Genomic DNA, 27,656 nt, shown 5'->3' with positions numbered 1-27,656 from the left:
TGTTTTGTGTTGACGCAAATTTCTGTGTGCGTCGCTTTTCACAGAAAAAATAGCCATGCGTTCATGATATATATAAAAAGCACGGTGATATTGTTGATTTATAAGGTTAGATAAATATTATATTATTGACGATTGTGTGAATGTATCAAGAATAACTAAAATTGCCTTTTGCTTCCAAAAATTCAATTTTTGCTTTCTTTCGTCTTTTGCTTTAAAAAATCGCTTTTCAAGGTAATTCTTTAATTTGTTGAATTTGCACTTGTTCAGTAACATTTATGTAAGTGTCCGCTGAACATATCACTATGCTTTAGAAACGCAAACTAATTATCCGTTCAACTGGGGGCTGATTCCTTTAGTTAACTAGCTCTCATTTCAAAGAAGTACTTTGGTTGTAAGTTATACCGTTCGAAATTTATCTCGAAAAAGTAATGACAAAATAAGCGGCCAATTTTGTTTGTTTCTATACAATACTAATAAACTAATCACACCAGCATAAACAAAACAAAATGATATAACGTTTTTGATAAAATGAAATGAAGTGAAAAAAACTTCATATAATTCATATAATTTCATAATTTCATAACTTAGGAAAACTTCAAATTGTGAACTTGAAATTTGAATTGTAATATATATCCTCTTATTTATATTTTATATATCGTAATTTTTTAAGTAAAAGCCACCTTTTTAATTTTAATCTTAAAGCAAATCTTTATTTTTCCGCCTCAATTGCCAGGTTTCTAGCGAAACATCGACACTATCGTCAAAATAAGTTTGCCTTGATACCAGAAATCAAAAGTTTACTAACATAATTTCCACACAGTCGCAAACCTTACGAATAAAATATTTGTGTGTGTACACGGAAAAACATTTTCGGGTAACGTAAGAGGATTTGCAACGTCCCGACGGACCTTTCTACGTGTGACAAGATTGCTTTTCCACCAATCTCGACGTTGCTCTATCATCAAATAACGTAATATAAAAAACGGGACGATTCCGCCTGCAGTATATATTTTCCTCAACAACACTTGATTATTTAGAAACAATATCTCACTTCCTTTTTTTGTAGTTTCTTTAGTAGAATGAATTAGGCCTGTTCACGATAAGACCAATATATCAAGTAGAGTGATTATCTTTTAATATTTGTTGCTTTAATTATAGCGACAGTATATTTATGTATGAAAAGATTAATCGTATAGAATTCATAACAGGCTTTGGCGAATTAATAATGTTAATTAGACAAAGGAAATAAAAAACAAAAAAAGTGAATTAAGTTACCTTTCTTAAGTAAATACTTCGGTTTGAAATTTATATTTTTTGCAGTCTGCAGGTCCTTTGTCTTATAAATGCAACTCTAAGCAACCAACAGCAACCCAACAGTAACGTAACGCGTGAGGTATTTTACTTAACTCTGATTTGATCGCTTTCGAAGAGCGTATCTCGCAACTTCTTACGAATACATACAGAAAAAAAGCCCAAACTCGAAAATAAAATCTAGTTAACATGATACGTAATCAGTATTCTGATTTTGCGTTTTGCGTGATGCATGACGCAGTTATTGTGTCGCCTATATCCATTTTGATTCTTGTCAATAAAAGCATCATTAAAACTTTGAAAAGTTGGTAACTTGCAATTTAGTAATTTCCAGTTAATTTTTTTCAGAAAAGTGTTTTACCTGAAAGTATATGGTAATTTTTTTTATATGGAAAAGCAGGTCTTGTCTAGGGGAGTTTCAGCTTGCTCCCCTATCAATTTACAAAATTTGTAATTCTTTTCTTACTTCTTTTAACAACTCAACAATCTACAATTATATTTACCAAATTGATTGGCTTGCTCCACCTTAACTCAACATCCAAAAAAGCAGGTGTTTCAATTATGGGCGAAGCGGAAGACATCAGTGAGCTGTTATTTTTTGACACGTTCTCGCACGAAATAGACACGGTATGGCTATTAAATAACTTGTATATATTTTTGCAATATTTTTTTTCCGTAGGATATCAATCTGGATTTGGTACAATTTCCTAAGCCAGTTTACATTACTCAAGTTCGAATTATACCACTGGGTGCAAGAGTGCAAGCCGATTTTCCAGGTGGTGTACGCTTAGGTGCCACTAATCCGTCGAAATTCGAGATTGAATTTTTTGTGAATGATTTGGATATGACCGGCGCATCTACATTTGAAACACTCGGGCAACTGCAGTATAATCAAAATGATTGCATACACTTAGAATGCAATCAAAAAAAAATACCTACGGACGGTTTGGTGTTGAGGGGTTGGTATGGTACAATCACCTTGGCTGTTTACGGAATTTTAACTAATTCATTAACGGAAAATATCGCCAGTCCTCCTCCAATCCATAGTGAACCGGAGGTTATAGAAGAGTTGAACAATTTAAGCAATGAAGGTATAGATGTAGACAATTTGAAAGTGGTTGACAACTTGAAGGATGAATGGAAGGAAAATGAGTTGTCTCATAGGGTTGCTGCAGAATACGATTGTGAAGCTGCGGACTATGAAGGTTTGAGATCCTCTAGAGGGGGAAGTGGAACTGCTGATGCACACTATTGTCACGATTCAAATGATGAAAGAGACCGGGAAAGACGTTTACGTAAAGTTTCGAAATCTTCTGAACACTCTCCTACGACATCTCATATACGTACTCGCTCAGAGGGTAACGAACTAGAATATAGAGAATGTAGAGAACGCGACCGCGAATGCGAAAAGTTAACACGAGATTGGTCCCGTAGTCCCCCCGACTATTCAAGACATTCTAGACATAAGCGTACAGAGCGTTCTAGATCAGATATTGAGGAATCCCACAAATGGCCTCGTACTCCTCCAATATCTGCAGATTCGCCTTTAAGGCCGCATTCACCTGATTATAGTGATGACGAAATGGACGGTCGTTACAAACACATGAACATCCGCAGTTTTAGATGTTCGACTGATTCTCTCAACATAAGACCTTCAAGCGTCGCGGCGGCCGCTGAAACACCAGAGACGCATGTTATAGACGATGACGAGAATCCTGGCACCCCTTTAGAACAATACGAACCCATACTTAGTGATGATGAAATTATAGACGATGAGGCTGACGAAGGTTCAAATGCTCTAAATGAAGATCAAACAGTCAATGATGATTTGGAAGCTAAGTGGCAAATAGTGCCTGCCATCATTACGTTTGATGTTTATGAAAAGCCGTTGCAAAAATTTACCATCGATTTTCAGGAATATTATCAGATGGATGTCGAAAATCTTAAGGCTATTCTCGAAAAATTCGATACACAAACTAATTGTACAAGCCTCGAGGAGTTTTCTGACGTTCTGACTAATCAAGAACAAAGGGAATGTTTTGTTTACCTCTGCGAACAGCTCATCAATCAATTATCGTTCATTAGCAAAAATATCAAAAGGCGCAATTATGTGCTACAACAGCTATGTGAATGTAAAAAACGTCTTAAGAGAATTTTTCACATTTTAAGAGTAGCTTTGAATTTCGACTCGGCTAGTGCACAAACTCAACCAGTTTTTAAAATACGTCACATTAAGGTAGGAGCCAAACTAATGGAACTATTGGCTCCCTGCCAGCAACTGTTTGAGTATTTATTACAGGTAGAAAAGTACGATCCTTTCCAACCGTTATTATCGCTGCTAAACCAAATTTTCATGGCTCTATCAATTAAACTATTGCTTCTTAAGGCTATGTATGCTTTAATGGATACTAAACCAGCTTTGCAACATTTTTTGGCGCCGGAGGTAAAGGGCTATTCCTTGCTTTTGGGTCTTTTGCAACAAACGCAACTAACGCGTTCGAAATACGCATTGCAATCGTTGATTAAAAAATTACATTTGAATGAAGCCTTGCTTAGCATACAAGAAACATGTATGCAATTGTTTGTTTCAAATAATTTTGACTCATCAATTGAGGAGTCTTATCAACTAATGGATTCTTGCATACAACAATTGATTGACGCATTTACAAAAAATTCTTTGTTTTATCAACAACCAAGAAGATTCTTACCAGTATCGAAAAAATTTGAGATTTCTTTAGATAAACCAGCGCAACGAAGCTTCGCAAACACATTGCAATCTTATCTAAAGCAACACTCCTTAGGTGAATCGTTGTTGTTGTTGATATCAAACGCCACTAATTTACCCTCTTATTTGCTGTTAAATATTACGGATTTGTTGATAGCTTTAATGAAAACAGGGGTGGGCCTGGACTATCTAGTAGATGATTGTTTCGAAACAACACAACTGATAGTGTCAACACTCTTGGGTATTGAAAGCTCACCGAAGGAATTTGAGGATAGAGAAAATAATCTAGAAGCGGAAGTTGTTATATTTCCCAAAAGTGGCGAAGTGGCAACCGACATAGCTATTGAGAAAGAAAATCCGATCACAGATTCTACTACTAGTTCAACCGTAATCACTTCACCATCGCTGGTTGATAAACTCGAAACACCTGTTGAACAATCAAAAGAAGAAACAGAGGTTTCTACGTCGTTGGCGAACAATGTAGTGTACCATAAAGAAGAGATACAATTAAATAAAACCGGATCATCACGCTTACAGCAATTGGGCATGGAATTGGCCTACAAAGTACAAACTCGTTACCATCTCGATGCTATTGTTTATTACTCTTCAATAAGCAACGATTACGATTCAATTGCCTTAGCTTGTCACTTACACTCTCTGTATTCGCAGACTTGTAGTGTCATGGGGAGACAGCATACTGTCGAAGTACTAGGCCTTAACAATCATTTGCAAATATTCTTAAATTTGATACAAAAAGAACAACATCTGCAAGCGCAACGTCAATTAGTTTTGCCGGGTGCCAAATACAAAAGCCCAGTACTTAGTTATGCTGTGGATATGGTGGATTGTTGTGTACGGTATTGTGAGAATTTAGAATATTTGATTGAACATGGTAATCATATCTTAGAGCTGGCTAAAAACCATGATACCTTCGAACCTTCCGTATCAGCAGTTCTACAAGAAATGTTTGTTTATCTTAAACCTCTAGAGGCTCGGAACATATTTGCTTATAATGATATTGGCTCTTTAGTCGAAGTGATCAATCGGTCATTAGAATATATCACAACATTTCCAGGTGATTTGATTATGGGTCTAAGAATATTAAGGCTTTTAGCAATTAGTCCTAATACGCAAGTTTATAAATCAGTTGATACCCAGGAGCTAAAGCACCGCTACGTCGCTTTGCAGTTCTATGCTGCAGATGGCTTACAAGTGCTTATACGAGTTTTGGAAAAAATTTATACATACTACGAACAGCCCGGTCTGCATGCTCCTGTTCTTATGACTCTACAAGGATTGCATTGTTGTCAGATTATTTTACCTACCTTACAAATTATGCGTGAGATGTTATCATTTGCTATACAATGTCGTGATGCCGATTTTAAAGATTTAACAGCCATCGACCATTTAATGAAAACATATAACCTGTTGCATTATTTTCCAAAGGGGAGTCAAGCTGCCATTGAGGTGGAGTCTGCTAAACAAGAAATCATACAAACTTTCTTGGCTTATACACAACCCAACGAACAGGATGAGGAGTCGTTACATAAATCATTGTGGACGCAAATGATAAGGGAAGTTTTAAAAAATATCGATAGCCCTGCCAGCTTTATACCAGGTAAGTGATGTTTGTAGAAACCTAAGAACAAAATCAATATTAATCCTTAATTAATATAAGGAAGTGGAACTAAATTGGACAAACCAAAATCACGTTTTCCACTTCGGAATTGCTTTCAGAGCTTGGCCTCAATTGCACTTCTCTGCATTCTCATTAGTTGAAGATCGGCCGACCAATAACTAGCTAAAATTTGAATTTCGGAAATCTTTCCTTCGTATAACTTACAAAGCGATCTCTTCACTATTCAATCGACATTTTGACAATAATACATTTGGTGTACAGCAGACGCATTGAAGTGCTAGCTATGTTACTAGCAATTGCATATTATAGGTATTAGAATAATATTTCTTCTAAATTTGAATTATGTCTTTTTAGTAGAAAACAAAAACAAGAACGGTTAAGTTTGATCTCAGCAGGAAATTGATATTTGTTAGGACTGTTTTTTTTTTTATAATTATTAATTTTTTAGCCAGAGATATAAATTCTAAGGCTAAACTTTTAATGCATTAAAATTTAAGTCTATCGGCTTTGTTGAAAACTCTACCGTACTTGAGATTATAACCCACGACCCCACGACCCCACGACCACTGAGAGAGACCCTTGCCTACTCGGTTAGTAAGGCGGATAACGTTTTTTTCAAAATGTTTAATTTTAGTAAAAACTGTAGGAAAAATTTTTTAATACTTCGCATATATTTCCATAGTGTTAAGTTAGTGTGAACATTTTTTAATATGTTTCCAAAACCTTAAAGCTATAATATTAACATTTAATCTATTTTATTAATATTTGAACCAATTTTTAAGGTCTCTTGGTACTTGCTGAATTATTACCTTTACCTTTGCCCGCGCCTTTGCCGACATCGAATTCGCAGATTAGTTCTTATACCTTGAAAACTCAAGCTCAGCGTTTGATAACTGAACGAAAATTATGGTCAGCACATTTGCATCCGCAAAGTGCACAAATAGCACGCTTAGTCGAAAATATAGCGCCGACTTCTTTTCCGCAGTTGAGTGATTTATTAGCCAGAACGTGTCTGCAACTCTCGGATTTAGCGCCAAACATGACATTATTAATATCAAAGACTTTGAGCGACTTGTTGACTGCGGAGTGGCGCATAACCCAAAATCAACCGACTGTGCAATTAGCCCGACTTTTGCAATTCTACGCACGTCTTAATGCTTATGCTTCTTTGAAAATTTCTACATTGTCGATATTAACAGGGAAATTATGGGAGCTTTTTCAAGACATACTGGCTTTAAAATGTGACAACGAATTTACAATGAAATGTCAAATATCCGTACATCGCATTCTGGAGAGTTTTTTGGATACGGAAATTTCATTTATAGCCACAACTCATTTGTTTTCCAGCATTCAAAAATCGAATCAAAACTTGAATTTGGCTTCAGCACTACCACCTAAGGAACTAATACCCAGAATTGTGGAAGCTATTTTCAACAATTTAATGAGTGCAGAAGTGACTCAAGAAGTGTCAGCTTTGGGTGTTAGAAATTTGGTTATATTAACAGAACATGAGCAAGTTTTCCGATATTATTAAACTATTACTGTTTTTTGTCACTATGTTCTCGTTTCCCTTTTCAGTATCACATTCTACCATTTGGCTTTAATACTTAAACAAAAATCTTCGGAGTTTCAGAGGTGGATGTTAAAAATTATTGAACTTAATGAATCAGGCTCATATAATTCAAACGTTGAATCTTTGGTTCTACTATTACGTTCTCTGACGCAAATTGAAGAATTAAATCAAAGTTATCCTACTTTACCCGTACGCATTTTGAAACTTTCTCCAAACGAGTTGGCGTGTTTAATAGGTTTCAAAGCTGATAATGAGAAAACCAATTTAATGCAACGCATTTTGGCCATATTGCAGCATCATAAAGAAGAGGTTAACGACACTTTGCGCAACGATATACAACAATTAAAAGAATTAATGTGCGGCGTAGATGTGAAGGCCAGCGCACATTCTATGGAATTGGAAGATGTGGATATTATTGGGGAGCCAGTTTTACCCCAAACGGAAAGCATTGTAACACAATACGACGGACGACCAATTTTCTGTACCTACGAACCGATTTCAGATGACGAGCAAATGAGTGCTTCTTACTGGTTACGCACTTTGTGTATAAATGATTTTCCCGCGGAAGACTTCAATATCCAATATGAACGTGTTGTTTGTGATTTATCGGAATTAGCTCAGGAATGCTTAGCTTCAGAAACTAATCTTTCCTCGGAATGCAAAAGAGTTTTGCATCTTTCTGGTTCCCCCCAATCTAATCGTGAGCGTACACCTACTGCCCCATGTTTCCGTACACGGCGAGTAGAAGTGGAGCCTAGCACTGGTAGGCCGGAGAAGAAAATTTTTATTTCTTCTGTAAGAGGAAGAGGATTTGCCAGAACAGCACCCTCTCGTGGAGATCTCTTTCGCTCACGTCCTCCTAATACATCCCGACCTCCTTCTTTGCACGTTGATGACTTTTTGGCTTTGGAAACATGTGGTGCACAACCTACAGGGCCAACTGGTTATAATAAAATACCACCTCTTATCCGTGGAGCTCGTGTAGGACGCAATCGTGGCTCCCGCATAGCCGCTGCAGCGGTTTATAAAGCTAAAATTCTTCGTACTTCTTCGCCTTCTACTTGGAACAAGTCTGGGTCATCGCATTTTTCTGGCGTGGAAGCTCACTACAACACTTCACATTTCATTGGCCGCTCGAGAGGACGTGGCATGCGCGCTCGACCCTATTTACGTTAATTACTAAGGCTTTTTATAGCTAATATAAAGGCAACACGAAATATTCACATTTTTTCACATTTATATTGATTTTCAAGCATTGAAAAAGACTATTGGCTTTATTTATGGATAAAACTAGACACACTTATGAATATATTTAACACATTTTTGCCACTAAGTGGTCTTCTATTACCAATAAAGAGTTGAGATCATCCTGTTATAATGTAATGTATACGCACATCATGTTCCTCTAGCGGCAATTCATGATCATCAACAATTTGTTCGCGGAAGGCCAACGCCATCAATGTAACCTTCTTATGCGGATAAGTAGACTGGTGACGCTTCAAATAGGTGTCAAAATAACCCATTCCGTGACCCATGCGACCACCGCTACGGGTAAAAGCTACGCCAGGTATTAAAAACAGATCAATGCCGTGACCTAAAATAAATGGCAATTACAGATTTCTGAAAAAGTATTTTCTATCCTTTAAAGTCACCATTTGTTAGAGCATTTTCTCGTCCATCTCTTATATCGGGTTGCCTAATTTTCCACTTCGTAAATGGCAGAGAGTTGTATTCATGTAGATTTCTTAAACGTAACATTTCCATGCATTCACCCTCATAAGTTGGCACAAACACGTGCTTCTCCAAACGAAAACATTCACTCAGTAAATAGGTAGTATTGACTTCCATGTGTGTACTCAAGTAAATGCTAATACGTTCGGCTGTACGAAAAGCTTCGCTTTGTAAAACCTTGTAAAGCAAAGTAAAATTATGAGTATATTTTTTTTTCACTTCTTTATATATTCAACTTCTATACAATGTTCAAGACTAGTTTCAACGAGTTCAAACCAAAACTGTTTCAATCTTTGAACGCTACAGTGACAGTGTTTCCAAATTTGTCGAACGCGTTAGCGCTGTTAATAGAATCAATAGTTTCATTTTCTTCAAGAACACCTTGCGAAGCTTCGAACTGACTATTTTTCGAATTGCGCCCTTGATTAAAATATTAATTATTTGAAGACTAAATTTTTTGTATTTTTCAATCGATTTCTTTTACAAAAATGCTGTTTTAAATAGCAATAAAGATTTGTTTTTACTCTATGTAGTTTAGCGTAACCTGAACATAGACATGGTTTCTAAATGAATTCAGCATTTTCATATAAAATATCTGCAGTTATTTTCATTATGTTTAATTACGAGATAGCCTTAAAAAAATTTTATTAAAAGGTAATGCTATACCTTTTAACAAAGATTTATGAGCGTACATACCTTTTCAGTAACGGCTTTTGATTGAAGCTCTTTAATTTCGCTGGGCAAAAACTCTAAAATATCTTTCATGCGCTTCCGCAAGGCAGTTTTTAAGGGATTTGTTAGGTTTTTCGCCATTTTAATTAATTAAATTTATACCAGTGATTGTGAGTAGTGTGTCTACTGTTGTGAAATCTTATGATTGCAAATTATCAATAACAAAGCGTTTATCACCACAGTATTGTTTATTCATAATCGTCGCTATTGAACAAGTCCAATGATCTCCTGAAAATAATCTTTCTCTCGTTTATTATTCGCTACCGCATACTTATTATCAAAATATTGTTTGTGCGAAAATATTTTTCATTTCTCTTGGTACATATATTATATATATTTATATTGATGATCCAACATGAAACCGAGGAAGATTTTTTCCCTTAAATAGTGTTATATGTTGTTTCGAAATCTTTTGTACTTTTGGGTCTTTGAATACTATAAGTTGTTTATTTATTTTTTTTACGATTAGTATATTCTCCAGCGGGCAAAAAATTTTTTTGCGCAACAGATACAAAAATTGCTTCTTTCACAAAAACCATTTATCATTTTAATATGTTACATTCGTTTAGAATGATGTTAAACAACAATCCTTATTAAAATTTCATAGAAACGCAAAGCAACATTCAGCATTACTTCTTCATTTTGCATTAATTTTTTGTCATGTAATTTTGTTATTCTTTAGCTTCAGCGCCTTTAGTTGATTCAGGTTTATCTTTCAAATTTTTCAATTGCTCCTTTTGTTGTTTATAAAAATATTCTTCTTCGCGCGCTGCCTCCATTTTACCAAAGCTGCCGCCCGCCTCTCGAATAACGCCACCGCCCCCTCCACCTTTACCAGCACCACTACCCAATTCTCCAACTTGGGACATTTTCAGATATCTGCGTTGAAAAGAAAACGCAGCTTATGTAACGTTTATACCAACTTTTTTATTGCTATTTAAGGACTCACTGTATATGTATATGCTTAGAATATAAGCAACCTGTTATGCGTTGAAATTGTGACAACATACTAAATTTAAGAACAACGCAATGTTTTATATGTGTTGCTTTTGTATGGTATTCCTCTATTTCACAAATAGTTACAAGAAGCTTTATCTACGACCGACTTTTGCGCATTCAACCTAAAAAATTTTGACAATTGTTCTTCTTCTTATTCTGTGATTCAGGGAATAAAGAAGAGGAGTAATCGTGCAAGCAGGCGACAATCACCAATTAAATCTAAACACGTAAGCAAATTTGCCGATGATTGTCCCCAAACGCGAGTAAGCGAAAATAAGTTTCGTGCTAGCGATAAAAATACATTTCCATATTACAAATTTAAACTGTTTACCGTCTACCTTTAGTTGCGTGGATGATTGCGGCAGAAGAAGATTGTTGAAAATTGCACTGCAACCAGCTTGGAAGCGTACATAACCTGAATGTAAACAGCTTGCGTCTTTCATACATTCATAATTCAAGATTAACCCAAAACCAGAATAATTTCGGTAGCCAAATCCTAAACCAAATAGTAAATGAAATGGCAGAAAATGAGTTGATATATAGATCATATGTACATATCAATAAAGTGTACACTAGTGAGATTTTTTCAAACCTCACTCGACTTACGTGACGAAGATTCGGAGTACTTAACATACCTTAAACGGTAAATTTATTTATTTAGTGGCTTGCCATTTGCTCTTAAAGAATTCCGGCCGCAACTAGTGGTTTAGTGGTCGAATTAATTGGGCATTAAAAAAGAGAATAGATGAATTTAGCAGTTTGTGGTTAATAAAATGGGTATGCGCTTTTTTTTTGATTAGGCTGTGACCTAATTAAATAATTTTATTATTATTATCATTATCATTATAAATTTAGCCCGAGAATAAATTCTAAGACTAAAATCTTAAAGTACCAGCATCTAAGGCGAAAGCCTTATTTTTTTTTATTAAGATTTTATTAAGAACCCTACCGCACTTGAAACTTGAATCTACGACCATTGGGTTACTAGCCGCGTCTCTTGCCTATTCGGCCATTCAGGCAGATATAATTTTATTAGTATTACATCAAACTTTTTGTTCGGTCTTTGAACTACGATGAGTATTTGCAGGCATTTCACGCTTCTGATGTTCTATGGAACCAATTTACTGGCTTGTAGATAGTTAGGTTTACGTATTGCGCATGATAAGTTTTGGTCGCTCACCAATTTAAATAAGTATTCCTAAGCAATTTGATTTTCAAACTCTACAAAGTGGGACGTCAGTTTTCAGGCTATGATTATTTCGGGTTCTTTTTGTTCCTTTTCATTTAAAGCGTTGCCATTTATTAAAAGTAACTCTGTTTTCTCTTTATTCTCAACATATGGTAATTTTTTTTATAAATCATATAAAGGAAAAACTCAGCTAACGGTTTTTAGCGAAAAATCAAACCCATTTCAGAAATGCACGAAGTAGTTTGACAAAGCGAGAAAAGTAAGTTTTACCCAAATTATATTAGAAATAAGTGTAGTATATAATAAATTAAATTGTTGAAGGAAAAGAAGTTTTTACGAAAACAATGTTAATAATTAATGTATTATTTAATAAATTAAATTGTTGAAGAGAAAGAAAGAATTACACGTCATTACATTCAGATAGATTTTTTGGAAAAAAAATTTTTAAAAGGAGACTCATCTGAGATTCGTATAGTTTTTTGGAAATCTCTTTGGTGTTTTCTTAGCTATTTTGTGAACAAATCAAAGTCGGTCAGCGGCATTAGCTTAGTTGAGTAGGAATATACTTTATTTATGGGATGTGTAATATATGGTTTTTTCAAAAATTTTTAATACATTATTAGCACCAATATACAAAAATTTTGCAAGTATTTTGTCGACAAATGAAATACTTTTCATATATTTTTGTGTTTTCATTGGAACTACTTTTCTTTTTTTTATTTAATATAATGAACGTGCGAATAAATAAATGAATGAACAAATGAGTGAAAGTTTGAATGAGTGGGGGAGTGAATAATGAGGAAAGATTGAATATAGGAAGAGATGAATAAATGAATGAGTGAAAAAACTAGTGGGTGAATGATTGAGTACGTGTTTGTTAAGTTATTATAGACGAACTTCAATGTTTGCTTACAGTAAATGAAACTTTCAGTTTCCATTTCTAACTTCTGCACAAATTTTCTTTATAAAGTAAATCTATTGTACACCTACGTTATTTCTTCACATTGCACCAACAACACGTTGAGATAAAAATATCAACAAGTTACTCATCTTATCATCGTCACCTTCATGTTTTTGGTTACCTAACTCATCCTTTTCATCCTCTGGAAGACCTCTTCTGTTTGGTTTATAATATTATGATTTCGTCTGAAAAAAATAAACATATTGTTTGAAATTATAGTAAATAAGAAGAGCTTACTTAATGACATATTGGTTTTTGCTACAAATTCGTCCGAAAAGAAAAAAAAACATTAACATAAATTTTAATAAATTATTAAAACATACCTATTGTATTTTATTATTGTTATTCATTGCGCTGATTCTTCACCAATGTGTGTTTGCTTATACAGAAAACCCTTAGCTGGATTTTTTCTTTCCAAGATATATACACATACAGATTGTGTGCAGAGAAATTGCGGCATACAACAACAAAATGTGCGCCGCCATATTTGTACAATACAGTAAAAAAGAAGTAAAAGTAAAATATTTTTGAAGTTAAAAAAAGCATATCTGCTCTATACCAGCAAAAAAAATAGTACAAGTTCCAAGCTAAAAAAAGGGAGGAGTTTCCGAAATAAGTTAATTTCTCCGTTGTCACAATGAGCTTAAGATAATTCCTGAGATTTTGTTATACGTTTCGCTCCACGATTCGGTGGTCCTTTAGGTTTGGCAAAAGCCGGACGGTGAAGAATTTTTTAGGATGCAATTCATCTTGAAGAAAATCAGTAGTTAGTTCAGTACCGTTATCAATTTCTAGCTGAATAAAATAAAATCAATTATTAGAAGGTGTATAAATAAATTTTCATATCACTTGTCTAAATATTTTCTAATTCATTCTCTCGCCTACCTTTTTAACTATTTCGACGACAAAAGCTTGAAGTTTTTCAAGAAAGGGCGCTTTGCAACTCAAGTACATCATTCGCTCCCTTGCTGAGCACGTGTACCCTGGCATCGAATATATAAAAAAAAATTATTCCAAATAATCACCATCATAAGTGTGCTTGAATAAATATAGATGATATCGGGCATGTTCTTCGGGTATCTGCTTTGGCAAATCACATATGTGATACATACTTAACCCACGATTCCCCGTCGGTGCGAAAAACACATTGTACAGGACGAAAGCATCGCGACAACGTTAAATTTTATTACCAAAAATGGATGGAGGAACAAGCGCAACATTTAATCGATGCCACTACAGCCGCATTTAAAGCTGGTAAAATTACTCAGAATCCGTTTACCAGTGGGGTTCCACCAAAATCTGGAGTAGCAGTACCCCATGGAAAAAAGTTCGTTGGCTGCTTTTTATATAACTGTATTCGTTCTCATTTGTTATGCATGTATTGTGCCGCTTTGAGAATAAGCGTATATTCGAAATTTCTGAGCCAATCGACATGATTGACAACATTTCTGAGTGCAGTCACTCTATATTCTTGGGTTTTGATGAAAATGAGACAGAACAAATCAAAAAACGTACAAACGTACAGACTAACGTACAAATGGACGTACAGACGGACGAACAAATGAATATACAGACGGAGGAACGGACAGATCAGTAATTGGAAAAGTAAAGCCGGAATTTGAAAACTTACTGTAAGATAAAAAAGGATTATTCAGAAATATTTGCTCCAGATTTTAAATTAATATCTGTGATATTAATTTAAATAAAATTAATATCTGTGATATTAATTTAAATAAAATTAATATCTGTGATATTAATTTAAATGCTATAACTCTATTAGTTTTCAAATAGTTAGTTTTAAGGAATAAAAGGGCTGTGCAGTTCTGTATCCATTAATGCTAAAAGCGGAGGAATTGGCGAGGACGAACGCTGAAAGAACCAGTATAGGCACTCACCTGCAAAAGTTTTTATATATTGTAATGATTTTAATAAACTTTTATTTAACTATGATCACTCCACTTACCTAATATAAGGAATATGTTAAAGCCGCTGCATTGTTTCATTGATGGTTGATAAGGGCAGATTGACTTTATTAAGCAGTTTTGGAAAAATGATCAAACCCAGGTTGTACTGATAGGAAGCCTGCGGATGGAATTACAAAATTGGAAATAATTAAATCTTTAAGACAGAAAGGAAGATAAAAGTCTTAAAGGGCTTGGACTATCTGTGGCTACTTGTGTAAACGTGGAGTGAATTTTTACATTTATTAAATTACTGGATAAATTAATCAAATTAAGTAAATTTTATAAATTATCTATAAATAAATTAATATAAAACGTTATAGGGCTACGAAATTTTATCAATTTAAGAAATCTTCATCAATTTTAGAGAATCATGACATCCCGTAAAACTATTATAGAAGTGCAACAGGAACTTGCTTTGACCCTTGGTTTCAACGACCAAATTATTTGGAATTTGTAAGTTACGATAATATGTATTCATGTTATCAAGTGTTATTTATTTCTTTATTGACGCTTACGTAATCTCGAAGCCATTAAGGCCTATTATAATAGATTACAATGTCCAACACAGTATTAAACTTTGTATTTTAAACTAAATATATCTTGCAAGCATGATTGCAGGATCAAATTCATAACTATATGTGATGCTGTATATTTTGAGACAACATCTCAATACCCGGAACGAGAAACCTATTTCCCACACTCCTCAATCGTCTTTAGAGACTTGTTTACAATCAATAATATATAAAAATATTTTAAATTCCAAACGTCCTTCAGGATTCCAACTGTGTTGCGCATCAACTTTCTTAAAGAATCTTCTCTACTTATACTCTAGAAATAGGGAAGAGTCTTATTGTAAATCAGAGTGTTTTTTGTGTCCTTTGGACGAGTGGAGCCTTCCAGAATAATTTACGCTGATTACTGAAGACGCTTACGCTTCTGTCTTGCTCGATAAGTTACGGTTCAATATGAGGATTTTTGCACTTGCTTCTTTGCATAATTTCATTCAATGCCTATTTAAATTGAAGGATTTTTTCATAATAGCAACTAAAGCGTCAATTTCAAAAACCTTTGTAAGCTGGGACACTTTCTAAACAAAAAAATTTCATATATGGCAAAACTTTTCATATCGATTACATGGAGGTTATTATATTTGGCTAAGTAAAAGCAAATCAATCAATTAATACACTTTAGCTTTGAATTCTATTATTTTTCTATTTACATTGCAGCGTTAATAAGCCTACTCTTTTAATTAATTTCAAACTATAAAATTGAGAAGATGAAATGGAATCGTCTATGCAACCCAAGGAAATTGATCATATATGCCGCACATGTGGTTTCGTACGAGCGAAACCTGGCCGCTATTCCTTACATGACTTTATACCTTTGAATACGGGCCCGCCAAAAACTTACGGGGAATTTCTAAGTAATTTATTAAAAAATAATGTACGTTTTCCTTCATTGATTGTGTATGTCATTAATTTTCTTTTAATTTTTCCGTTAGCTTGCTATGGGGAAAATATTATGCCTCAACGATTGTGTATCAAGTGTGCAAATTTATTAAAAAATGTTTACATCTTCATTTTGGAAGCGAGAAAATTACATGAAAAATATTCAAGTCAACAATGGTATTTAGAAAATGTTCTGAAGAATCAAGATTGTTTACAAGAAATACCAATCGATTTCCCAAAAGGATCACAAATAATAGTAGACATGAAGACAGAGCCGCAGCCCTCTACAAATCTGCTAAATTCTGAATACGGAGAAACCGGAGTAAAAGTTGAAGAGTCGAATGCAAAGGTCAAAAAAGGAGAGGAAACTAAAAACACTGATGAACACTCACTAAGCGACGTGATTGTAAAAGTTGAACATAACGGGGAGGCGAAAAGGTATTGGTTGAGAAATTTGTTATTTAGCAAACTCTGATTTTATGAAAATGCATCTACCGGTTGACAGCTCCCGAGTTGTAGGTGATAATATCAAGAAAAATATTGTGAATAATTCTCAACAAAGTGATGATAATCAAGAATGCCACTTAGCAATTGCTGATGGGGAAGATACTAAAGATACTAAAGAAATTAACGGTAACAAGGGATCGATCCAGCGACACTTAGCTGTACGTTGCGAATTGTGTGATAAAATTTATATAAATTATAAGGCTTTTGCTACCCACAAAACATATGAAATATAATATATATAAATGTATAAAAAATAATCTCCCCTTGTACGTCTCCAGAATAGTTTTATACAACTTTAATAGGCGTGCCATTCGATTTTACCCTATTTTGAAAATTTTTCTGTCACAATATTATATACGAGTAGCGAGTGACACTTGGCTGGATACTAATGCGTGGACTCCATTAACTCTTAACTTTTAACTTTTAGTGCTACCGGATCACCATCCCCCTCTTACCGAAACCTATAGCTGTAAGTGCTCTGAAATATCTATGAATCTTTACATAATTTTACGCATTTCAATCCTATACAAATTCAAGTCTTTCATTGTCTTTTGATAACAACGTTTTGCTGGACTCACCCACAAGTTCAGGTAAAACTATAGTGGCGGAAATACCCATACAATAATAACAAAAGAGCTAAGGTTGTTTATATTGCGCCTTTGAAAGCTTTGGTTAAGGAAAGAATTAGCGATTGGATTCTCAACTGATAGATACCACACCAAAAAAATGGGATGGTATCAGCCGGTCTTGCTAGACAAGAGAATATGTACAGGACGTTGTACTAATTGTTATAGACGAAATACATTTTGTAATTGTATCATGTACGAATTTCATTACGTCAACATAGGATGCAATATACGTTGGTTTATCTACTGCTTTTGCCAACGCTCAAGATCTCGGAAATTGGCTGGATATTAAGGAAATGGGGTTATATAATTTTAAACCTTCCGTAAGACCGGTTGCTTTGCAAGTGCATATAAATGGATTTTCCGGTAATTAAACCGATTTTCATAACATTTCTGACTTTTCTTTAATGATTTATTTGCAGGCAAACATTACTGACCACGGATGGCCACTATGAATCGGCCGACATTCCAAACAATACGCTCTTATTCGCCAACGGGACCCACCATAGTTTTTCTTTCATCCCGCCGTCAAACTCGATTAACCGCTTTCGATTTGATTACTTAGAGGCAAATGAGATAACGATAGAAAAAATGAGTTGCTCTAATATATTTCTTCTTTACTCCTTTGCCAGATACTGGATTATTTAAGCTTACGCTTGCGGTATTCTGCCGTTGCCGTCTGTGCTCTCGGTGATGTAAAATACCTTAACAAGCTCAAACGATACATTATCAGTAACCACGAAGAATCAGATAATAATGAATTATATGAATACGTACAATTTGTTAAACGCAGTGTGGAAGCCAAAAGATGTATTATCTCTTTCTTTTTTTTTTATTCATAGAGTTTAGTTGGAATTCCCTTTGTTTTTTTGCAGGCGAATCAAATCTTTTGCGCTTACATGATTTACTAAACGCTGCTGCTGAATTATTGGCTTCTTCGTTGTTTTATCTTGTATAACCTTTGATAAATTTTTAGCTGCCAATCGAACGGATAATAGTTGATATCATATATACATCAGACAAACAGCCGGAGTTTTAACTTTTCCTGAAGCTTTCCTGAGCTTAACTTCGAGAAAGCATTTAATCTATCTGATATAAGGCATACAATTGATTCGATACGCTTAATGCTTAGTCCATTAACGCCCATTTTCTGATTGAAATTGGTTAAAAATATTGTTTTTCTACTCGTTAATACAAAGACAAAAACTTTCATACTTGATAACTGATCCTGCAACACTTGCACACAAATTGAAAGTAGTGATCAGGAGCAAATGCTGTACAGCACCGAAATTTGGTTCTTTTACCTAAATACTTGCAATATGCTGAAAGAAACTTCGGAGAACCTATAAAATGTGCACGTATTATTGATCAGCACCAGATTTCGAATCCATCTTGCCATATTTATCTGTGGTATTTTGGGACTATATACCATAAGAAATCAGTTATGAGACGTATCATGCTCCTTCGTAGTTCCAGTGACAAAAGAATGTGGGTGTTCTGCCCATTTTACGAAGCAGGGGGAAATTGTTCGCGACAAATTTTTGCTCTCGGCATGCTTTTTTTTTTGCCTTGGCAATCTGACACGCTACTACTTGGCAATAGAACTACTTCAGCTAAAAGCATAGCAGCTTTTCCTCCTTTGGTCATTTTCAAAATACGAAATGAACCGACGACCATGTCATCGAAATATTTGAAGATTTCTATGATCATAGTATCCTAATAAAACAGTTGGAAACTTTGTCGAACCTATAATTGATATTGTTTTTCTTTTTTTCTCTTTTCTTAGATGATTGGAAAACGCCGGCATTGCCTCGTGATTTAAATTCGTTTATGGCAGATATGCCACTAAAACCTGAAGTAGAAGCCACTTTAATTGGTGACGTGGCCGTTGTATTTAAAGAATCGCATGAATTAATGGTGGGAGTTAAGAAATCTGATAAAGGATAAAATACGCATGATCTCCAAGTAAAAACAAGAATCCGTGATTGCATTTTAACTGTAATAAAATGTAATTTTTATAAAGTTGAAATACAAAGGTGGCGCGGGATAGCAATACAATCATTCTGCTGCCCCTCAATTCTCGTTAAGGTCATTATTTTGTAATATAAAAATTTTTAGGAAGTTTTTTTTTCTCTGTTTCCTTGAATTAAACTATTCTTATTTTTCTGCTAAACACTTTTCAATGCCCACCTTGTAAAAAAAAGAAAACAAAAAAAATTGGTACTCATGTAAAATTGTTATATAATTATATACTTATTTAAATTATTACTTCTGGAATAAAAATGGTTTGATGTGATTTTTATTTAAAAAAAATTTTTTTTTTCTCATCTGCTTCTTTCATTCCATTAAATATTGTTTTTTTTTTGTTCCTTTGTTTATTTATTTAAATAAAAATGTTCAACAAAATGAAGAAAAAAAAGTTTAAAAAAACTCTTTAAGTAAAGAACATTTTTTTTTTATAAAGAGCCAAGAAAAAATGCGTTTTAAATGTTTTTTTCTAGAAAAAAATTTTAATCAAACTTGTGTTTCTTATCTCGACCGACGTTGATTCTCTTTATAAGCTGTAACATCGTGTAGTCATTTTTTGTAAAAATGCGTTAAGAAGGTTTTCTTTTTTTCATTTACTTAATTAAAAGTTTTGTTCTTGGATCGCTTTAATGTAATGATGTCTCTAAATGGGCTCTTCAATGATGCGGCGGCCTTGAAAAACGTTTACCACAAATTCCGCAGCTGGAATATAAAAGTGCACATAGATACGCATACAAAGTAAAGAAAGAAAAAAACGTACATCGGTAGCTGCTTAAACAACTCACTTAATTGGTTTTCATCAGTAGTGGGTTAATTGGTGAGCTTTTAGGACGCTCGAATATGTAAAACTTTTGCTGCATATTTCGTATTTAAAAGGTCGTTCATTACGATGTATTCTATTAGAAATAAATGATTAACTATGAAATAAATGTTTTTGTAAATGCTTAAGTTTACCTCTCATGTTTCTTCATGGTAGAACGATCGCTGAAAGTCCTGACAATATTGTCACCCGAAAGGACGTGCGGAAGTATGCTTACGAAATGTCGTTTTAGTTCGAAATTTAAAAAGAATGCCTGACCACATATACTATAAAAAGAAAACGAAAATTTCCCGATATGCCTGAATACAGTCATTGTTCGTCATTTTTATTCTTACTCGCATTCAAATGGCTTATGTACTACATATGCTAACTTGCATGAATTATGATGAAAATATATTCTACAAACTGCTAACTTGCATGAATTATGATCAGAATATATTCTACAAAATGCTAACTTGCCATGTAGGATAAGAATTCCAACAGCTTCTATGTTTGATTTAACAGAATGAGGGAAATCACACCGAGCCTACCAAAAGCTCGCTCCCGTTATGATCACATTCAATAGCAAGCATGTAAAAGCTGACGTCAACGGAACCTAATTTCAAGCGTAAGGGAAATGCTATCGTTCTGTTAACGGACGCAGGTAACTACTGCAATAGAATCTAATACATGTACAAGTACAATATGCCAAATGGTTGCATATTTGGGTTTTGAAAATTTTCTGCTAAGAAGAAAAATCAATTTAAATGAACTGTGAGGGTTTTTTTGCCCAATCCTGGTGCTGGGGTAGCTCAGCGGCTCCAGATTTTGTTTCATAACAAATTTATTTGGGAAGATTTTACACCCACCCCTCAACGATAGGAGTACATTCAATTTGTCACGTTTGAAACCTCAGAGACGCTATAGAGTAGGAGCGTGGTTATTGTCTCCTAGCCATTTTAACTATTTCATTAACGGAAAATATCGCCAGTCCTCCTCCAATCCATAGTGAACCTTTACGTAAAGTTTCGAAATATTCTGAACACTCTCCTACGACATGTCATATACGATTCAGATAATGATATTTGCGAGAACGGTATCAACGATACGTAAGTATTCCTTTATTTTCAGGAATGCCATAAGTATTATATCCTCTTTGTAGATATATTTACCAGCCAATAAATCCATGCCACATTCGATTTAAAAGGAACATATCCGTCACATTTGTGTCTCTGTCGTTTCTGTTGATATTTATGGCCTCATTTTCTTTGTAAGGTAAGAAATTATTCATTGACAAATTGCCTTGAATTTCTTTATCTTGCATATTAATTTCGCCTAACCGTATGTAACAGCACAACGCAAAAATTCTATTATTTTAACCATGTTTAAGAATAGGACAAAATCGAATTGCAACTTATTGACCTATTGTGGACACAATTAAACCGAATTCTGCGGATGGAAATCTTGAGAACTTTTTCCAGCTTAATTCAGAAAGTACAAGCAAAATAATTAACGAATCCTTAAAAAAGCGAACAAAAACACTAAAATGGGACGCGGCCCACCACTAACTATCCTACGCCATCCTACAACGACTTCTGAAAATAAACGTTCACATGGGAAGTGATTGAAAAAGTGGTCGGATCCGACCCATTTCAATAAGGTTCATTCTTAATCAAAAACATGTCAGTGTACTAAGTTTCATCAAATAATTTGCGACTTGTAGGTTGATTTTTTGTATTGATCGGTATAATTAAAGATGCGTCTGTTCCTCGTCCTTTTGGGTGTTGCGTACATCCGCATAAACTTAGAATACGCTTATAACCCAAGTGATATAGGATATAAGAAGCATTAGTAAAAACTCTATTGATAAGACACTAGGTAGTCCAGAAATTTCTGGCGGTTTTTCACTATGAAATAAAAGAACTTTTTTGTATAAGGAATAAACTTTTTATGTATATATATATATATTTTTTTTTTTTGCATTTTCTTCAATAAAAAGTTGCCATTATCCCCTCCTCATAAAATTTCTGATTTTTTGCAGCAAAAAAGATTTTCCTTATACCAATTTACACTGTCGTCTGATATGAAAACTAAAAACTATCGCAGAGAACGAAAGGGATGGTAAACTGATGGTGCAAACATGGTCAGGACCACACGGTGGATTTGATAATACATTTCAGCTATGTTCCGATAATTTTTGGCGAATGAGGAAAGAAATGTGAAGTCGTTCATTGCTATGATGAAAAGCAATATTTTTCCGTGTCTACTGCTAGGCGTCATTTAATTTGATTAGTTGTCCACAGCATACGCCAGAATTAATTGTTCTGTTATGCGGTAGAAGCTCATAATAGACAACTGCTAACACCACTACATTAATAGCAAAGTTTTCTGTGGATAACCGGTTTTGGTGTTGTGTAAGACGGCCATGTTCTATTGCTTTGCTCATTTCTGTGCAGGACCCATTTTTCATCACCAGTTACAAATGAAATTAGAAATGGATCGTTTTAGTTTCATTGTAACCACACCTCTAGGTCGTTCCCAACAACGTCCAACACATGAACTTTTCTTGTATCTGCATTATTTTCAACTTCTTCTTGTGCGGCATTACCTCGCCGCTTACTTGGCTTCTTTTTGACAGCTTTGTCCGCTCCCTGAGCTTCTATGGCAGTTTTCTTCCGCTTTACTCTAGTGATATCCGTCGCGACAACTTCTATGCCGGTTTTCGTTGAATTACTATTGTTTGTATCACTAAATGTAGATACTGGTTTAGCAGGCTTTTTCTTTGACGAAGGCTTGGAAGAATCTTCATCAATCAATAAAGTGCTAGTTTGTGAAGCAAGTTCTTTGAACGCCTCTAACTTATCCGCAACCTTATCATTAACTCATTTTTTTTTATGCTTTATTTTTAGGATTTCTTTTTCTTTTATAATATCTTTCCTTACTTTCTTTTTTCTTATTTTTTCTTTATTTACATTATCTTCAATAACCTCCTCACTTGGCATCGTATTAAACGTATTCGTTTCATAAGCTATTGCTTTTGACGCAACGGGCGAAGAAGTTTTTCTATCCTCGTGGTTGCTAACTTTATTTTCCTCCGTAAACGTTTTGCCAAAAATATTTTCCGAATCTTTCTCGCTATATTGAGAGAGGCCTTTAGTAAATTTTTTATAATGAACTCGGGCCTTACTTTTTCATGAGCGTTCCTCCAATGACGTGCCACTAGTTTTTTCTTTAAGTTTCTTAGAGGTATCTGTTGCAGTTTCTATGCTTTCTCTGTTGCTTCGAAAGGAATTAATTCTAGGTATATCACTTTTTTCACAATTCGCATTCTCAGCATTCAAAGATTTGAATAAACCGTCAAAGCAATCTTCATGCTGCGCCCATTGATCATGCCCTTTGACCAACCCATCTTCTCTAGCATTCTACTTCCGAAACGATTTGGATCTGAAAAATTGTAAATTAAAAACTTTTTTTTTCGGTATGTTGAATGGAGATGGAGTAAGCCAATAGATTTGTGGCTTATTTTTTTTTTTTTGGTATGTTGAACAGAGATGGACTATTTTTTTTTCTTTTTTGGTATGTTGAACTGAGATGGACTAAGCCAATAGATTTGTGGCTTATATGTCCAAATAATAAATTGTTGTAATTTTTGGTCACAATTATGTACAAAACGTAACAAAAAAAAGAGCTGCCGTAATAACTGGAGCCAGCATGTTAAGTGTAATTGTGTGTGTGTGTGTAATTGTGCTTGTTGAGTTCTTGAAGGTCAAACAGTGCTGCAAACTTTGGCTGAAAACGAAAAGGAATGCTATGGTAATAGAAGATGATTGAATGCGAAAACAAAAGAAAAAAAAAAGGGAAAGAAGAGGAAAAAAAACCAGTTAGTTTCCCAAGATGACTTACATTTTTTGCTGCAAAGAGATCGAGGAGACAGCCATATAACTTGAAGAAGCTAAAGGAATCTCTAATGCCATCAAACCTGCGACATCTGAAGATTAGATGGTCAGCAGACTCAACAACATTGCAAACCTCCCAAACTTCACATGGTATAGCACGAATCACTTTTAAATAAACTTGTCATAAGTGTGACCACTCATGAGTCCTTAAAGAATTTTGATTTCCCAGGAATTAAAAGAAGATAGACAAAAGGGTTTGAATCGCAAAACAATTTTCATCTTTCAGAAAAACTTCACTTAAGATGCAGAAATCAACCTTGTTTGAGTTTAAGAAAATCCAAAAACGATAGGTTACGTCGGACACTTTGAATATTATATTGTAAAAAGGATATCATGTTGAAACTTGAGAAAGAACCCCAGCGGATTTCCTCGTAGTACTGGGTGCTTGAACGGGGCAAGAAATGGCACAGACAGACATTTTTTCTTCAAATTCTTTAATAAGATTATGAGTGATCATCGGACGGATACTTTCTTGAATCGCGAGAATTAATCTTTCAAGTTCTGAGGACCACAAATAGTTGTTGCAACTATCGGACGCCGAAGACTTGTTCCAGACGGCTTGGCGGGTGAATTGAAAGAAGGCTTGGTGGGTAAACTGAGAGGAGATTTGGAAGGAACCGATTTACTTTTGACGACAGCATTATATTTATTTTTGGTTAAAATTGTGTTGGCGTTTTGATTATCATCCTTGGTCGAAATTGCAGACGTGTTCCCCAATGGAAGGAAATTGTCGTTAAAGATGATGTCATCGAGACATTTGAAATAATTTGCGGAACAGTTCCCTTTTATCTCTTTATACGAGAGATTTTTAATTGCCATGATCCTGTTAATATTTGATTCAAGTTCCCTGTTAGGGCAACACTTATTGAGAGTGTTGGGCTCACCTGAACCACAGGACAAGCACTTCATCGTCTCACAGTTCACACACTACGGAGACTTCCCACAGTTAAGGCACCTGCTCTCTTTAGCTTTGCAGAATTTTGACACGTGACCGTATCTACCCACTTTAAAGCAGTACGAAGTACTCAACCGGCAAATAACAATAATTCAATTTTATTGACTTAGGGAGGGCTCTCCTTTTGAAGCCAACTTTGATGCTGGAATCCACTCGTCTTTGTTGTTGGGATTTCTTTTTTGGAAACGGACAGCGGACTTAATCGGAATATCGGATACGGCGTTTTTAATTATATCATCGACTCTGTATGTGCATGGGATGTTTCGAATGACTCCAAATCTCTCAGTGAAAGACCTCGGTATGTACGCCTTTAAATTCTTTTTAGTAAATTCAATATTAGTAACAAAATTGTTGGCATTGGCAGCAGAGCTGGAAAGCTGCCTCTGCTGACGACTTTTAATTCTTGTAAGCCGTACATGTTACTTGAAGGATCAAGTAATCATAGAAATAACGATTGGAGTTAATATTGACGCGATTGCCTTCTGCGTCTGCGCACGTTTCAACAAAAACGACGAAATTGCACTTCGAAAGGCAATCGTACAAATTGATCTCGAGATTTGGGGCGGCTGTGGCACCCAAATCAGAGGGCTTGACCACATCCTGTTTACTAATCGCTATTAAAACGTTTGCGTTAGCTTCTCCGTTAGCAGATAAAAGAATTTTATTCTCACCCATCCTCGATCCCTTAGTGTGCCCAGTGGCGTTCATGTAAAAATTTTCAAAACAGTCTCTATCAGTAGTTATAAGATCAGACCCAGTCTCCATAGGGAGATGGCTGATGTTGTTTTGGTTGTTGTCACGGGGAACACCAAAGAAAAAAAAAATCACAATGAAAAAACGAAAAATTTATTATTATTATAATTTTAGACTAATGAAATGAATTCTTAGACTAAAAAAAGACATTGAGCACTAGCAACACAGGCTATCGGCTCTAATTAAAAAAAAAATAAAAAATAAAATGTACATTAGATAATGAGCTTAGTAGTATTAATGCTTTATAGCAAGAGTTTGTCCACAACAGCAGATTGGGGAAGAATACTTCTTCAGGATCCATTGGTGAGTTGCAATTGTATGACCAAGGCGAATTCTCGAGAATGTTTGGTTCTTGGTTTTCTCAACGTTTGTTGGATATAAAGGTCGAGTTAATTGAGGGTTAATAAAAGAGTAGTGTTGATGATGGTATTGTAAATTTCCTTCTGCAATTTTCTCTTTAACTTTTCTTCCAATGTATCTTTGAAGATCCAACTTTTCCATGACATCATCCATAATTAGAGGAGCAGAAGCAGCATACTTTGCCGCTCGATCAGCCTGCTCATTTCCCAGTAAACCGATGTGACTTGGTACCCATAACATTTTAATTTTTCCGTCGGGTGTAGTAATTATATTCCTTAATTTGTTGATGGTGCTCCATCTCGAAGTCGAAGGGCTCCGAGTAGCTTGTAATACAGACAAACTGTCGGTCGTAATGACGGTTTTGAGTTTGTTTTTATGGGCAAGGTTGGCAGCGTGAAAGATAGCTGTGGCTTCGGTTGTGAAAGTTGAAGAACTTTCGTGAAATATGTGATTGAGAAGAAGCTGTCCTGAAGCATCTACCACCGCACAAGCAGGAGACAGACCAGGAGATTTTGAGCCGTCGGTGTACAAAAGATTCCAACCAGTACTCTCCAATACTTGGGTTTTTTCAGCTATTAGATTCCTGAAGACGTAATTTGGAGTATCTTCTTTCTTGTGCATAGACAGTGAGATGTCAAAAGAGCAGTCTTTTAAAATCCAGGGAGGTTTAACACCAAAAGAGCGGGATATTTTTAAGGGAATGTTCGATTCCTTTTATGCACAAAGAATGGTCAATTGCAGATGGTGACTTTGGAATTTTCTTCGCAATAATAATCTTTCTTACGTCATCACCGAGAATGGATTTGTTTGAATTAAGAAGCTTAGGGACTATTTTAGCTTTTAACTCATACAGTCTATTTTCTAAAGTTGGGACACCAGTTTCAATTATAATATTATTTATGGGCGTCGTCCGAAAAGCATAACAACTTGCTCTGACGGATTGGTGATAGACCGGTTTAAGAATGTTGATATTACATTTGGAGCTATTGCCATAAATTATCAAAGCATAGTCAATTTTGCTTAACACAAGCATTTTGGTAAGATAAGCAATAGTGTTAATATGCGCATGGCTTCTCCAAGCAACGTACTGTAAGAAATTTACCCTTGTTAAAAGGGAGTTTTTTAACCGAAGACAGTGTGCTTTCCAACGATAATTGTTGGAAAACGTGAGCCCGAGAACATGGAGCGTGTGCATATTTAGTACCGGTAAGTCATTAATATGCATCAGTAGGTTTCCTGCATCGCACATTTGTTTCGACAAATTGTGATTTCGTTCAGAAATTGCTTTGCTTGTGAAATAATCAATATGTAACAGAGCGTCGATCCACCCTCTACCCCGCTTGAAACCAACTTTTTGCTTTGCTATCAGGTTCTTGGACTCAAGAAACCAAGATAATCTA

At 35.0% G+C, this 27,656-nt stretch overlaps 5 protein-coding genes across 6 annotated transcripts; 3 read left to right on the top strand and 2 right to left on the bottom strand.

The window, feature by feature from the left end:
- Positions 1-1,576: 1,576 nt before the first annotated feature.
- Positions 1,577-8,582, top strand: LOC119640281 (protein virilizer). Of its 2 annotated transcripts, none has more exons than XM_038038191.1 (5): positions 1,577-1,685; positions 1,859-1,938; positions 1,991-5,654; positions 6,458-7,187; positions 7,254-8,582. In XM_038038191.1, exons 2-5 carry the CDS (start codon positions 1,873-1,875, stop codon positions 8,422-8,424), a joined length of 5,631 nt encoding a protein of 1,876 aa, XP_037894119.1. In that variant the 5' UTR covers positions 1,577-1,685; positions 1,859-1,872; the 3' UTR covers positions 8,425-8,582. The 2 variants fall into 2 exon arrangements, with proteins under 2 accessions (XP_037894119.1, XP_037894118.1); XM_038038190.1 differs by having other exon boundaries at positions 1,585-1,685; positions 1,862-1,938.
- LOC119640282 (5-formyltetrahydrofolate cyclo-ligase) lies at positions 8,468-10,134 on the bottom strand. Its single transcript, XM_038038192.1, has 3 exons — positions 9,676-10,134; positions 8,901-9,156; positions 8,468-8,842 (listed from the first exon to the last, which is right to left on the bottom strand). The coding sequence occupies exons 1-3, from the start codon at positions 9,790-9,792 to the stop codon at positions 8,613-8,615; spliced, it is 603 nt and encodes a 200-aa protein (XP_037894120.1). The 5' UTR covers positions 9,793-10,134; the 3' UTR covers positions 8,468-8,612.
- Positions 10,135-10,232: 98 nt separating this feature from the next.
- LOC119640283 (ATPase inhibitor A, mitochondrial) lies at positions 10,233-11,164 on the bottom strand. Its single transcript, XM_038038194.1, has 3 exons — positions 11,049-11,164; positions 10,661-10,832; positions 10,233-10,590 (listed from the first exon to the last, which is right to left on the bottom strand). The coding sequence occupies exons 2-3, from the start codon at positions 10,717-10,719 to the stop codon at positions 10,383-10,385; spliced, it is 267 nt and encodes an 88-aa protein (XP_037894122.1). The 5' UTR covers positions 10,720-10,832; positions 11,049-11,164; the 3' UTR covers positions 10,233-10,382.
- A 2,745-nt stretch (positions 11,165-13,909) lies between these two features.
- LOC119640291 (U1 small nuclear ribonucleoprotein C-like) lies at positions 13,910-16,168 on the top strand (the record flags this gene model as incomplete). Its single annotated transcript, XM_038038211.1, has 2 exons — positions 13,910-14,187; positions 16,051-16,168. Coding segments are annotated over 2 exons (318 nt in total), but the record flags the coding sequence as incomplete, so codon positions are not given.
- LOC119640307 lies at positions 16,063-19,494 on the top strand. The gene is made up of 7 exons (XM_038038234.1): positions 16,063-16,247; positions 16,326-16,710; positions 16,778-16,937; positions 17,058-17,248; positions 17,317-17,771; positions 17,828-18,215; positions 18,281-19,494. Exons 1-4 carry the CDS (start codon positions 16,106-16,108, stop codon positions 17,076-17,078), a joined length of 708 nt encoding a protein of 235 aa, XP_037894162.1. The 5' UTR covers positions 16,063-16,105; the 3' UTR covers positions 17,079-17,248; positions 17,317-17,771; positions 17,828-18,215; positions 18,281-19,494.
- The last annotated feature ends 8,162 nt before the right edge of the window (positions 19,495-27,656 follow it).

This window comes from Glossina fuscipes, unplaced genomic scaffold (assembly GCF_014805625.2).
Source record: "Glossina fuscipes isolate IAEA_lab_2018 unplaced genomic scaffold, Yale_Gfus_2 117, whole genome shotgun sequence".
Lineage (NCBI taxonomy): Eukaryota > Metazoa > Arthropoda > Insecta > Diptera > Glossinidae > Glossina > Glossina fuscipes.
The sequence above is the reverse complement of the archived record's forward strand: the minus strand, read 5'-3'. Positions and strand labels throughout refer to the sequence as shown.

Coding starts and splice junctions, on each gene's coding strand:
- LOC119640307 (XM_038038234.1), top strand. CDS start 16,106: ATGGAATCGTCTATGCAACCCAAGGAAATTGATCATATATGCCGCACA. Junction 16,248..16,325: donor AACTTACGGGGAATTTCTAA/GTAATTTATTAA, acceptor TTTTTCCGTTAG/CTTGCTATGGGGAAAATATT. Junction 16,711..16,777: donor CATAACGGGGAGGCGAAAAG/GTATTGGTTGAG, acceptor ACCGGTTGACAG/CTCCCGAGTTGTAGGTGATA.
- LOC119640282 (XM_038038192.1), bottom strand. CDS start 9,792: ATGGCGAAAAACCTAACAAATCCCTTAAAAACTGCCTTGCGGAAGCGC. Junction 9,157..9,675: donor CAAAAGCCGTTACTGAAAAG/GTATGTACGCTC, acceptor TTGCTTTACAAG/GTTTTACAAAGCGAAGCTTT. Junction 8,843..8,900: donor AGAAAATGCTCTAACAAATG/GTGACTTTAAAG, acceptor CATTTATTTTAG/GTCACGGCATTGATCTGTTT.
- LOC119640281 (XM_038038191.1), top strand. CDS start 1,873: ATGGGCGAAGCGGAAGACATCAGTGAGCTGTTATTTTTTGACACGTTC. Junction 5,655..6,457: donor CCCTGCCAGCTTTATACCAG/GTAAGTGATGTT, acceptor CCAATTTTTAAG/GTCTCTTGGTACTTGCTGAA. Junction 7,188..7,253: donor GTTATATTAACAGAACATGA/GCAAGTTTTCCG, acceptor TTCCCTTTTCAG/TATCACATTCTACCATTTGG.
- LOC119640283 (XM_038038194.1), bottom strand. CDS start 10,719: ATGTTGTCACAATTTCAACGCATAACAGGTTGCTTATATTCTAAGCAT. Junction 10,591..10,660: donor TCTAAGCATATACATATACA/GTGAGTCCTTAA, acceptor TTTTCAACGCAG/ATATCTGAAAATGTCCCAAG.